The sequence below is a fragment of the Montipora foliosa genome, chromosome 4 (genome assembly GCF_036669935.1).
Source record: "Montipora foliosa isolate CH-2021 chromosome 4, ASM3666993v2, whole genome shotgun sequence".
In the NCBI taxonomy this organism is placed as follows: domain Eukaryota; kingdom Metazoa; phylum Cnidaria; class Anthozoa; order Scleractinia; family Acroporidae; genus Montipora; species Montipora foliosa.
Genome location: NC_090872.1, coordinates 1,751,183 through 1,760,840, shown reverse-complemented (window position 1 = coordinate 1,760,840; position 9,658 = coordinate 1,751,183). Strand labels below are relative to the sequence as shown.

The following is a 9,658-nucleotide window of genomic DNA, read 5'->3' as shown; positions in this document are numbered from 1 at the left end:
ACGCCTTGGAACATAGGCTTTTAATAATTCACTGAATCAGAAATAACTAGGTGATAAACCATTAACTACTTTAAACGTAAATAATAAAATCTTAAATATTATCCTCTGGTCTACTGGTAACCAATGTAATACTATCAGTAACGGTGTGATATGATAAAATTTCCGAGAACGAGCTATAACTCGAGCAGCAGAGTTTAAAACATATTGCAAACGCTGAATAAGAAAGTTAGGCAAAGCAAACAAAAGTGCTTTACATGAATCAGTCCGAGAAGTAACAAATGCATGCATTAAGGTTTTAGCAGTATCGTAACTCATATAATAACAATTTTAAGAAATGTTAAATAGCTGTTGAAGCAAAGTTTAAATAAACGCTTTTAAACTCATTCAGCATTGATTCAACTTCGATTCAACTTGTTAAATACACTTACATGTAAACATTGACAGTGACGGCGTGTAAATAAAGGAAACAGCAAGCAACCTTCACCTGCTTATTTTTTAATTCCTGGTACCGAAAACCAGCACGTGCCGGTTTAGTAAATTAAAGAAAACAAATCGTTCTGCGCGGCTGTCTGTGATTAGTTGGGTCGTAGCCTGCATAGCAAAGCGTTTCCAGCGGGCGATGAGCGAACTCTTTTTTTTTCGGCCGCGCGAGAATAGGGCGAGCGCAAAAAGAAGTGGTGGTCGCAGGTCGAATCTGCTTTGGGGTCTAGACTGTTGTTTAAAATTATGGTGTTCAAGTTTTCCCGTTGCTTGGACCCAATAAACAACGAGCAGTCCTTCTTTCGCCGATTTGTTAGTCAAGCGCGAGAAGACAGGCACGAGTATAAAATGGCCGCACTAAATCTGGATTTGATTCCTCCTCGAATTCAGATGTCGCGCGCCCACTTTTTCTCGTGCCTGTCTTTTCCTAAAGAATGAGGGACGTCTTGTAGTCTATGCTCCAAAATAGCTCTTTTAGAAATTTACGTGTATGCTCTCGGAACACAAGAATACTACTCTACTCACAGGAATTCGCACCACCATAAAGTTAAAGAGGCGGTCTCAGTCTCCAGATTTACAACATAGAGTTTCTACTCAGGATTTGTTCCTAATAGACCTTTTTCGCTTGCACATTTTGTTTTCCCAAATACAGATCATGTGATAATACTCAGGAGGTCTAGTCCTTTGTTTTGCTCATTTAAGAGAGCGCATACAAGCCAGCAGTATCTAAACATGTAGATATCAAAAGTCACTTTTTGTTAGAAACCCGAAAAAACTGCAACTGGACTACATTGGAAGGAGAAAACGAGAAATATCTAAATGCGGGATGCAATTATTTAATTGCAACTTGTGTCGAAATTTTGTTGTGCAAGCAGCGATTCATACAACTATGCGCAACTGAGTCGTTTTCGATGATCACACGAGGTAAAGGCAACATGTCAAAAAGTCGTTGTGATACAAGTTGCAGGGCTGGCTGTAACAACAAGTGGGCGAGCGTAACACGTAATTATAATCATTCAAGATTGCGGCGTCCGTGTTTTGAAGCCCCTTCCAAACGTATGCGGGTATTTTCGAAAACGGAATTGCTTTCCTTCGTTTATGAAAAAAAAAATCTGCGTCCACACGAAGCGTTTTCGAATCGTATTTACCGGTCAACAAGAATACGCAAAAAACGATTGAAAACGCTACCCTCCAGCTATAGAGCATGCGCTCTTTGTTTGATCACGACCTATGATGTCATCATGTTTTCACCGGTCCACACGAATACGATACACCCCCATTTGACAAAAATCTACAACTGGTCTCGTATTCCCGTGGACGGGAGACAAAAACGGAGGAAAAAGTGTCCGTTTTCGAATATATCTGGATACGCGTGGACTGAGTCTGAAATTCATTTATTTCGGACACAAACGCTTTCCCTTTGCTTTCTTATCTTCCTTTAAAAGGTATTGTCATTAATGTGCCAACCAGAGCCAATGTTCATAAACAGATATCTTCCCTATTGTACTTTTTGCACTGTTAAGATTTCATTTCAATTCAAGCAAACGAACAAAGTTGTTTTTAAAAATAGATTATTTTTCCTACTCACGTAAAATTAAACCACATTGTGACAAATCCCACTGCTGTAAACATAAAAAAGCCACCCTGTGACATATGGTAATCAAAAACCTCCTCATATAAACCAGTTAGGAGAACCAAGAAACACATGCATATCAGAATAAAACCCGATGAACAATTTTCTTTGTTATGGAAAATAGTTACAGGAATTTTCGTTCAAAATGCTTTTGTATTTTTAATATATTACTGTTTATTATCCCGACATGCGCATGTCTTTTTTGAAACTCTGAAGTAGCTTATTGTTATGCATCGAAATTCAAGGCGGCTCGCATGTTTCACAGTTCAACCAACTGTGCAACTTCAGCAGGCTCTTCCTTTAAAAATGGCGCGCGGTCGAAATATAAGGGCTTGGTTACTAGTTTTGAAAGGAAACTAACCAAGCCCTTATATGTGGACCGCGCGCCATTTTCAACGAAAGAGCCTGCTTTGCAAGCTAGTACTACTTGGAAGGATTCAATCTACCGAACTGTTTCACGTAACAGCAATGTTATGCCATCAAATAAAACAACAATAACAACCCTCAACAAATAAACAAATAATAACAACTCTGCAAAGTTAAGAAAATTCATAGCAACCTCCACAACTGGAAAATTTTGAGGTGGCTCTGAATCCGCTCCTGGGAATTTTTTTTCTCTAACTTTGAAGAGAGTTTCATCTCAGCCTGCTGAGCACTTTTCAGCAGCAAAATATAGGTTGCTTTTAGATGGCTCTTTTGTGGCCATGGTAACGTATTACGTCACATTGATAAGTGCATCTTGTTAAGCAATTATTGATTGTTTATTTGGTGCCATAATATTGCCATTACATGAAACAGAGTTGTAGAATTAATCTTTCTGATAAGCCACTCCCTCTAGTTGTTGAAACCTGTGTTATTTCAGAGATTATGATCATTGAAAGATTTGAAAGGCGATTTCTTTCCAATCTATGAAAACACTTCCTTTCTTTTCACTGTTGTTTATCTTTTAGATTAAACTCTTCAAATCTTCTACAGACGATCATCAGTTTTCAGCTTTTTTGCACTTGGTGGAGCAGTAGGATCCTGCGGGTCTTCGACGAGCTTGTTGTGAACATCCATCAAGCCTTTGAAGTACTTAACAGTCCGAACTCTCAACTCCATTGTCGCATCTTCATCCACGACAAAAATTGTTTGAGGGTGCTGCTGAAATGCTGACACAGTACACATGTGATTTACACCTTCCTCGGTTGCCTGACGAAGGGCATGAGCCTTCTTAACACCACTGATTAAAATAAGAACCTGAAAAAAACGAAACCAACTAAACTTTCAACTGCTCTGTCAGTGCCATAATAATGATAATAACATCAGCAATATGGTGCGGTTTTCAATTGAGTGTCAAAAGTAATCAGCGAATTGCTTTGGCTTTGCATTACTTCTCTCAGTGATTGGTTCAAAGTTCTCACATCACTTTTTCAACCAATCACCAAAAACCAATCGTGGCTGGCGTGTGCACATTATCGTGCGCTTTGTATCGGCTACTTGTAATTACTTTGAGTTTTGATTAGTTTACTGGATTGTCGCCGTCCTTTTTGATTGCTCAAAGTAATTACTTTGGTTTTGGTTTTACGACACTCAATTGAAACTCGCTCTAATAATAATAATGAGCTTTATTTAAGTGCCAACTGTATTTTTAGCACTGGGGAACTAATAATTATTGGAGACACTATACAGAAATCAAATCAAATCAACTCATATCAAATCATAGGTCTGTTTTTTGAGGAAAGTGCAAAACCGAAGTAAATGTACTTAGAGAAAAACCTCTTGGAGTATTTAGGTAGAGAGCAAACTCAACCCTCATGCTGCCGAGCCTGGGAATCTACATAACCCAGGCCACATTGGTGGGCCACTGAGCCATTCCTGCTCCCTAAATAACACCACTCCTCTGTTGTACTGAAGTGTGGTCAGAGAATTAACATAACTCATTTAACACTTCTGCAAATGAACATAAGCCATTCCACACATAAACCATTTTCACACAAGACAGCTGGCCGACTCTTGCCCAATCCAATAGCAAACTTTCAATCTACATGTACTGTATAACATACACTTCACGGGTCATGAAGTTTACTTGCCAACGGACAAGGTTGGATTAAAACTATTTTTCTTGGCCTGCTGCCAGTAAATAGATTTTACCTCAACTCGTTTGCTATCTTTAGGTACTTCCACCACTAAATTAATTAAAGCAAACGCACCAGAGTTAATTACATGTACGTCTAGAAATGGGCCTAATTAGATGCACATGGATTTCAATAAGCATTGCAAAGTGTCCTCTTGCTCTTCTCCCCAACTTCAACATCACTTGTGTCTCGGAAAAAAAAAGACAATACCGGGTAATTATTAACTTCATAAAGTGTCCCCCAAATGCTCCTTCTGAAGGAGCAGGACAAACAGCTGCATTTACCCTAAGCTAAAAATAATGCTAGCAGCTAACCTTTACCCTTACCTTCTTGTTAGAAATAATTAGCAAAGGCTTACACTAAAAGGGACACTTTGTATTGGACATCCATATAATTAGGCGCATTTCCAGATGTAAGTGAGGCACTGTACCTCTTTGGCATCCATAACAGTGGCAACGCCGACAGTTAAAGCCATAGTTGGCACCTTAGACATGTCATTATCAAAGAACCGGGCGTTGGCCACAATTGTCTCCTTGGCCAAGGTCTTGACACGAGTCCTTGACACCAGAGAAGATCCAGGTTCATTAAATGCAATGTGACCATCACTTCCAATTCCTGAAAAAGAGCCAAAGGGTGGATTTTATTGTGACAATAACTTCAAGGTTTACCCTAAGGCAGGTGTATAGTGCAAGAGGACAGAAGGCATGCTGCAATGTATCCAACAACACGTCCAACATGATAATGAGATTAAATTAGTTTTGATGAGGGAGAAAAACTGGAATTACGCCAGAGAAAAACCCTCAAGTCAGGTTGAGGTTCACTAAAACTCTGCCAATCTGTACAAAGGCAGAGGTGGGAATTGCAGTTGAAAACCACAAGGCCAGCCTGACACCTCCAAGGTGCACAGCAAAAGGTATTCTCCTTCTCAGTGGTCATCCATTCACACATTAACCCTGTCTGACAGGACTTAATTGAACTTTGGTAAACAAGGGGAACCAGTGTTTTCTTTTACATAGCTGGGCACAAAGACTCATAATAATAGGGGAAACTGTAAATCATATCAAATTAAATCAAATCAACTTACATGTATTGACTCCTCAGAGTGAGACTTAATTAACTCATTCACACCTCAAACACCCTCGCATGACCCCACTGACGAGTAAGGTCGTTTGGCGTTAGACAGAGTAAAATCTATCAAGTGTCACTCTCAGGGATCAGTGGGTTAATATATTTTACTGTCTAATGCCAGACGATTTTCCTTGTCAATGGGGTAATGGGGTAATGGGGAAGGGGGGTGGGGGGTGGGGGGGCTTGGTGAGGCGGGCAGTTCAGGAGTCAACAGGTTACGAATCAAAATAAAATCAAATGTTAACTTCATCATGAGAGGTAAAAATGAGAGAGCACTGAGATAAACCAATCGGGGTAGAGTAGAGAACCAACAAACTTGGAACATGTGAAATGCAACGTCTTGGAATCCAACCCCAGACACATTGGAGAAAGGCATTAGTGGTGTAACCACTGTGCCTACACTGCTCCCCTCTCATGTATTCTGGATTCAAAATATCTCCTGTTACTTGTGCCTTTACAAAATTAATATCAAAGCTGGAAATCTGATTATTTCCTTTTGAATAACTCTGTTCAGCTGGGGTTCACTTTGGGCTACTTTGTAAACACTCAGCTCCAACTCCAGCTCCCCCCTCATATATCCTGGATTTAAAATCTCTACTGCTACTTGCAGCTGGAAATCAGATTTCCTGTTGAAAAATGGCACATTTTATATTCAATTGAGGGGGTTCATTGAGGGCCAAGCACGACACAAATTGACTCAGATTATTAAAAATGACTTTTGCTTTCATCATCTCAACCTACTTAATTAAATTAAAAATGCCTGCCTGCAAAACCATGATCACCTCCTAACCCGATGAAGATACAATAAAAAGTAAGGAAAGTGTAAGATTCCCAACTTGTTTTTAAATGTAGCTGCAAATTGTAGTCAGGAAAGTTCTAAACCCGTGAAAGTAGCTGAGAAACGTTTGGTTGCTTGCACCTTTCAGAAGCATTGCATATTTGATTTGCAAAAGAGAATATTGTAATATGTAGCTGCAAATTGTAGTCAGGAAAGTTCTAAACCCGTGAAAGTAGCTGAGAAACGTTTGGTTGCTTGCACCTTTCAGAAGCATTGCATATTTGATTTGCAAAAGAGAATATTGTAATATGGCTCTCATACCTCCTACAAACAGATCAACTCCTCCAGCTTGAGTGATCTTTTCCTCGTAATTGTCACATTCAGCATCCAGGTCTTCTGCATTACCATCCAAAATGTGCACATTTTTGGGATCTATGTCGATATGCTTAAAGAAATTATCCCACATAAAAGAATGGTAGCTCTCAGGGTGATCACGTGGTAGTCCAACATACTCATCCATGTTAAATGTCTTGACATAGTTGAAAGAAAGTTCCCCTCTATTACAAAATTCAACAAGCTTCTTATACATTCCAAGAGGTGAACTACCTGAAAGATGCACAATTAACTTATCTCAGAGAAGTTTTAACTGACCCTCTATACTTCTAATGATATGAAATAACAGACACCGCGATAATTATACTGGTACTTGACATGAGCGTATGTTCAGTTTCATCTTCTATGGTGTGAGCAGAGGAGACTGGATTATCTAGTTACTAATGGGGGAGCTCCCAAGGTGACGAAAATATGTATGATTTATGAAATTCATGTTTTTGTTCAAACCAGTCCTGTATTTTTTAAAGGCCCACCTTCAACCGACAAGCATTGCGTGCCACGGAACAATTTTCATATATGAAAATTCCACCCGAATCCGAGATTCATCCAATCAGATCGCTACGATAAGCAATGCGAATTTCCATAACAAAAACAAACAGTCGAAAAGCCTGTCGGTCAAAGGTGGGCCTTTAATAGGTTACATCTCTGAGTGAACAAATTCAATTTTCAACACTACTGGCAAAAGGACTGACAAAACGTTGAGACAGCAAAAAGCAAATTGTTACTTTTAAGAAGATTATGACATGTTTCGATGTTACGAACATCATTGTCAGTTACAAAATATTTGGAGAAAACTGCTAGGACTATATAACATGTTTTGCCTGGTTGTTATATAATCTTCTTAAAGGACTTACAAAACAGAGACTGACTTAAAAGCTGCAGTTACAGCACCCTGTTCTCTATAACCTAGTTCAGTGGTATGGATGAAAATGACACTAATAATAAATACCTGTAGGTAGACCAAGTACAAAATATTTGTCAGGCCCAGGTTGAAACTTCAGAATCTTGTTGCGCACATATTTGGCAGACCACTCCGATAATTTATCATAGTCGTCACAAATAACCAACCTCATGCTTTTGATGGAAGATTGTTTTGTTGGTACCTGGGAAGGAAGATGATTCATGAGACAAAGGATGACATCTGCAGGGCCACTGACACACCCTCATGCATTTAACTCTGATCACTCAAAAGCAGTAACCCTCTGTAGGAATGTATATTTGAAGTGTGGGTTGTAGACAAAAGAGAAGTTAAAGTGATCCTTGCACTTATCAGGATAATTAAAGCAATATATTGTCTCTTATCTAGATGCCTGAAAAACTCAGGTGGCTTTAACAGGATTCAAACCCATGACCTCTGCAGCGCCAGGGCAATGCTCTAGCAACTGGTAGGTTTCTACACGAAACGATTGCATATAAAAAATGATATTGTTTAGATAAAAGCAAGGATCACTTTTTCTCTTTAATCGTCAGAATTCGTAACAAACCTAAGCAAAAGCCTGTTTTTGGCTAAATTGCTGGCTTTTTTCCATAATACAAAACCCTTTCAACAAGAATTCACGAGGCGGTAACCAGGATGCATTGCTCAAAAGATCCTGTCATTTTAATGTTTTTACCAGATACATTCTTGGGCTATATGATTGTATTTGTCCCATTACACACATATAAACAAAAATATCCACAGAAATTTCATATCCTTGAGCTACATGTAGTTGCTACATGTTCCAACACTCTGCAAAGTTCCCTTTGACTTACGGTTGTTTTTGCTTATGCGACCTCATACACCCTACGAGTAAGCCTTTTCTGAGACATCACTTTCAAGCTGGCTACATTTTGCTGGAGAATTCAGGCCAGACCACAACACCAGGAATTCTGTGCCCTGCCCTTTTTGAATACTGTATGGGATCTTTAATGTCCCACAGAGTTTCTGAACAAGGGTTGTGAGACGAGGCCTATGGTGTTTTCCTTTATCTGAGAAGGCTTAAGTCATGTACCATTATGTGCAGATATAATTAAAGGATTAGCACTTTCTCCTCATAGTGTTTGTCTAGCAAGAGTAGAACTCCTAACCTCCTGCACAGTGGCATCACTGGATAATTAAATGAGGCAATCGGTCCACATTCCTAACATAACCCCTTCCTTCTGTTTAAAGCTGTTCTTGAATTTTTGCAGGTTATGTTTTTCTTCTCACTTCTCCCAAAAGAAGGTGATTTGTCCCTTTTAACAATATTTTCCATGTTGGCAGATTTCAGTTTCCTTTATCATGTCATCACTGATAGCATCACTAACAGTTTCGTTTCCCAACCATAATCCTACTTTGCTAACAACTCTTTCTTGACCAATAATATAACTACAAGAAAGATATTATGTATTGTCAAATGGGAACTCGGAAAAATTCGAGCCCCAGATGGGATCTGAATCCAAGACCCTCCCGAGATCTTGGATGCTCTAACCACTGAGCTACTGGAGACACATAGTCCAATTTTTCGATTACCATATATGACGCTTAACCGCATTGCGCAGTCACATTAAGGCATATTGGCAATAACACCTCGCCAACTGCATAAAGCAATTGCATTAAGGCATATCAGAGATGCCACCAATCAACCACCCAAGCGAGTATTTTGAGAAATACATGACATGAAAGATGTCAATCCGAGGAAGGACTAATTTTAATAAATTGCTTGCAAAAGACAAAAGGAGAAGTGCAGTCTATCTTCATGAAGGGGGTGGTGTTATAATTATAGGCATTGATAATATGTGTACTAAAGTAGGTACCTGAAATCTTCCTATGGCTTCAAACAAGCAATAGTAATTCCATGGAGGGGAATTGTTCCAAGCCTCCGGATTAAATTTAATGACATTTAATTAATTTTGTCAAACCAATGAACTTGTATGGAAGAAACACGTGATTACAAGATCCTGTGGCTTGTGAACTTAAGAAAAAAAACCAATTCTAAACAATTAAGAGGTCACTTTTGGCACGTTTTCTTACCTCTAAGTTCAATTGTATAAGGGCATACTTACCGATTATCTACAAAAAGAAAGAAAATAATGGAGATAGCGTGAAGCAGCGCGAACAACAGGTATGAAGCCGACTTACTGCACAGCGGTTATTTGTGAAGCGCGTGC

At 39.1% G+C, this 9,658-nt stretch overlaps 1 protein-coding gene across 2 annotated transcripts; it reads right to left on the bottom strand.

Annotated features, from left to right (window-relative positions):
• Nucleotides 1-1,858: 1,858 nt before the first annotated feature.
• Nucleotides 1,859-9,643, bottom strand: LOC137999497 (glucosamine-6-phosphate isomerase 2-like). 2 transcript variants are annotated; one of them, XM_068845267.1, is made up of 5 exons: nucleotides 9,554-9,643; nucleotides 7,479-7,632; nucleotides 6,458-6,742; nucleotides 4,661-4,845; nucleotides 1,859-3,352 (listed from the first exon to the last, which is right to left on the bottom strand). In XM_068845267.1, the coding sequence occupies exons 2-5, from the start codon at nucleotides 7,600-7,602 to the stop codon at nucleotides 3,083-3,085; spliced, it is 864 nt and encodes a 287-aa protein (XP_068701368.1). In that variant the 5' UTR covers nucleotides 7,603-7,632; nucleotides 9,554-9,643; the 3' UTR covers nucleotides 1,859-3,082. The 2 variants fall into 2 exon arrangements, with proteins under 2 accessions (XP_068701368.1, XP_068701369.1); XM_068845268.1 differs by lacking the exon at nucleotides 9,554-9,643 and adding an exon at nucleotides 9,305-9,434.
• Nucleotides 9,644-9,658: the final 15 nt, after the last annotated feature.

Excerpts from the sequence above, each read along its gene's own strand:
- LOC137999497 (XM_068845267.1), bottom strand. The coding sequence starts at position 7,602 with ATGAGGTTGGTTATTTGTGACGACTATGATAAATTATCGGAGTGGTCT. Across the intron at positions 6,743-7,478 it reads TGTACTTGGTCTACCTACAG|GTAGTTCACCTCTTGGAATG; the intron begins GTATTTATTATT and ends TGCATCTTTCAG. Across the intron at positions 4,846-6,457 it reads AGTTGATCTGTTTGTAGGAG|GAATTGGAAGTGATGGTCAC; the intron begins GTATGAGAGCCA and ends GCTCTTTTTCAG.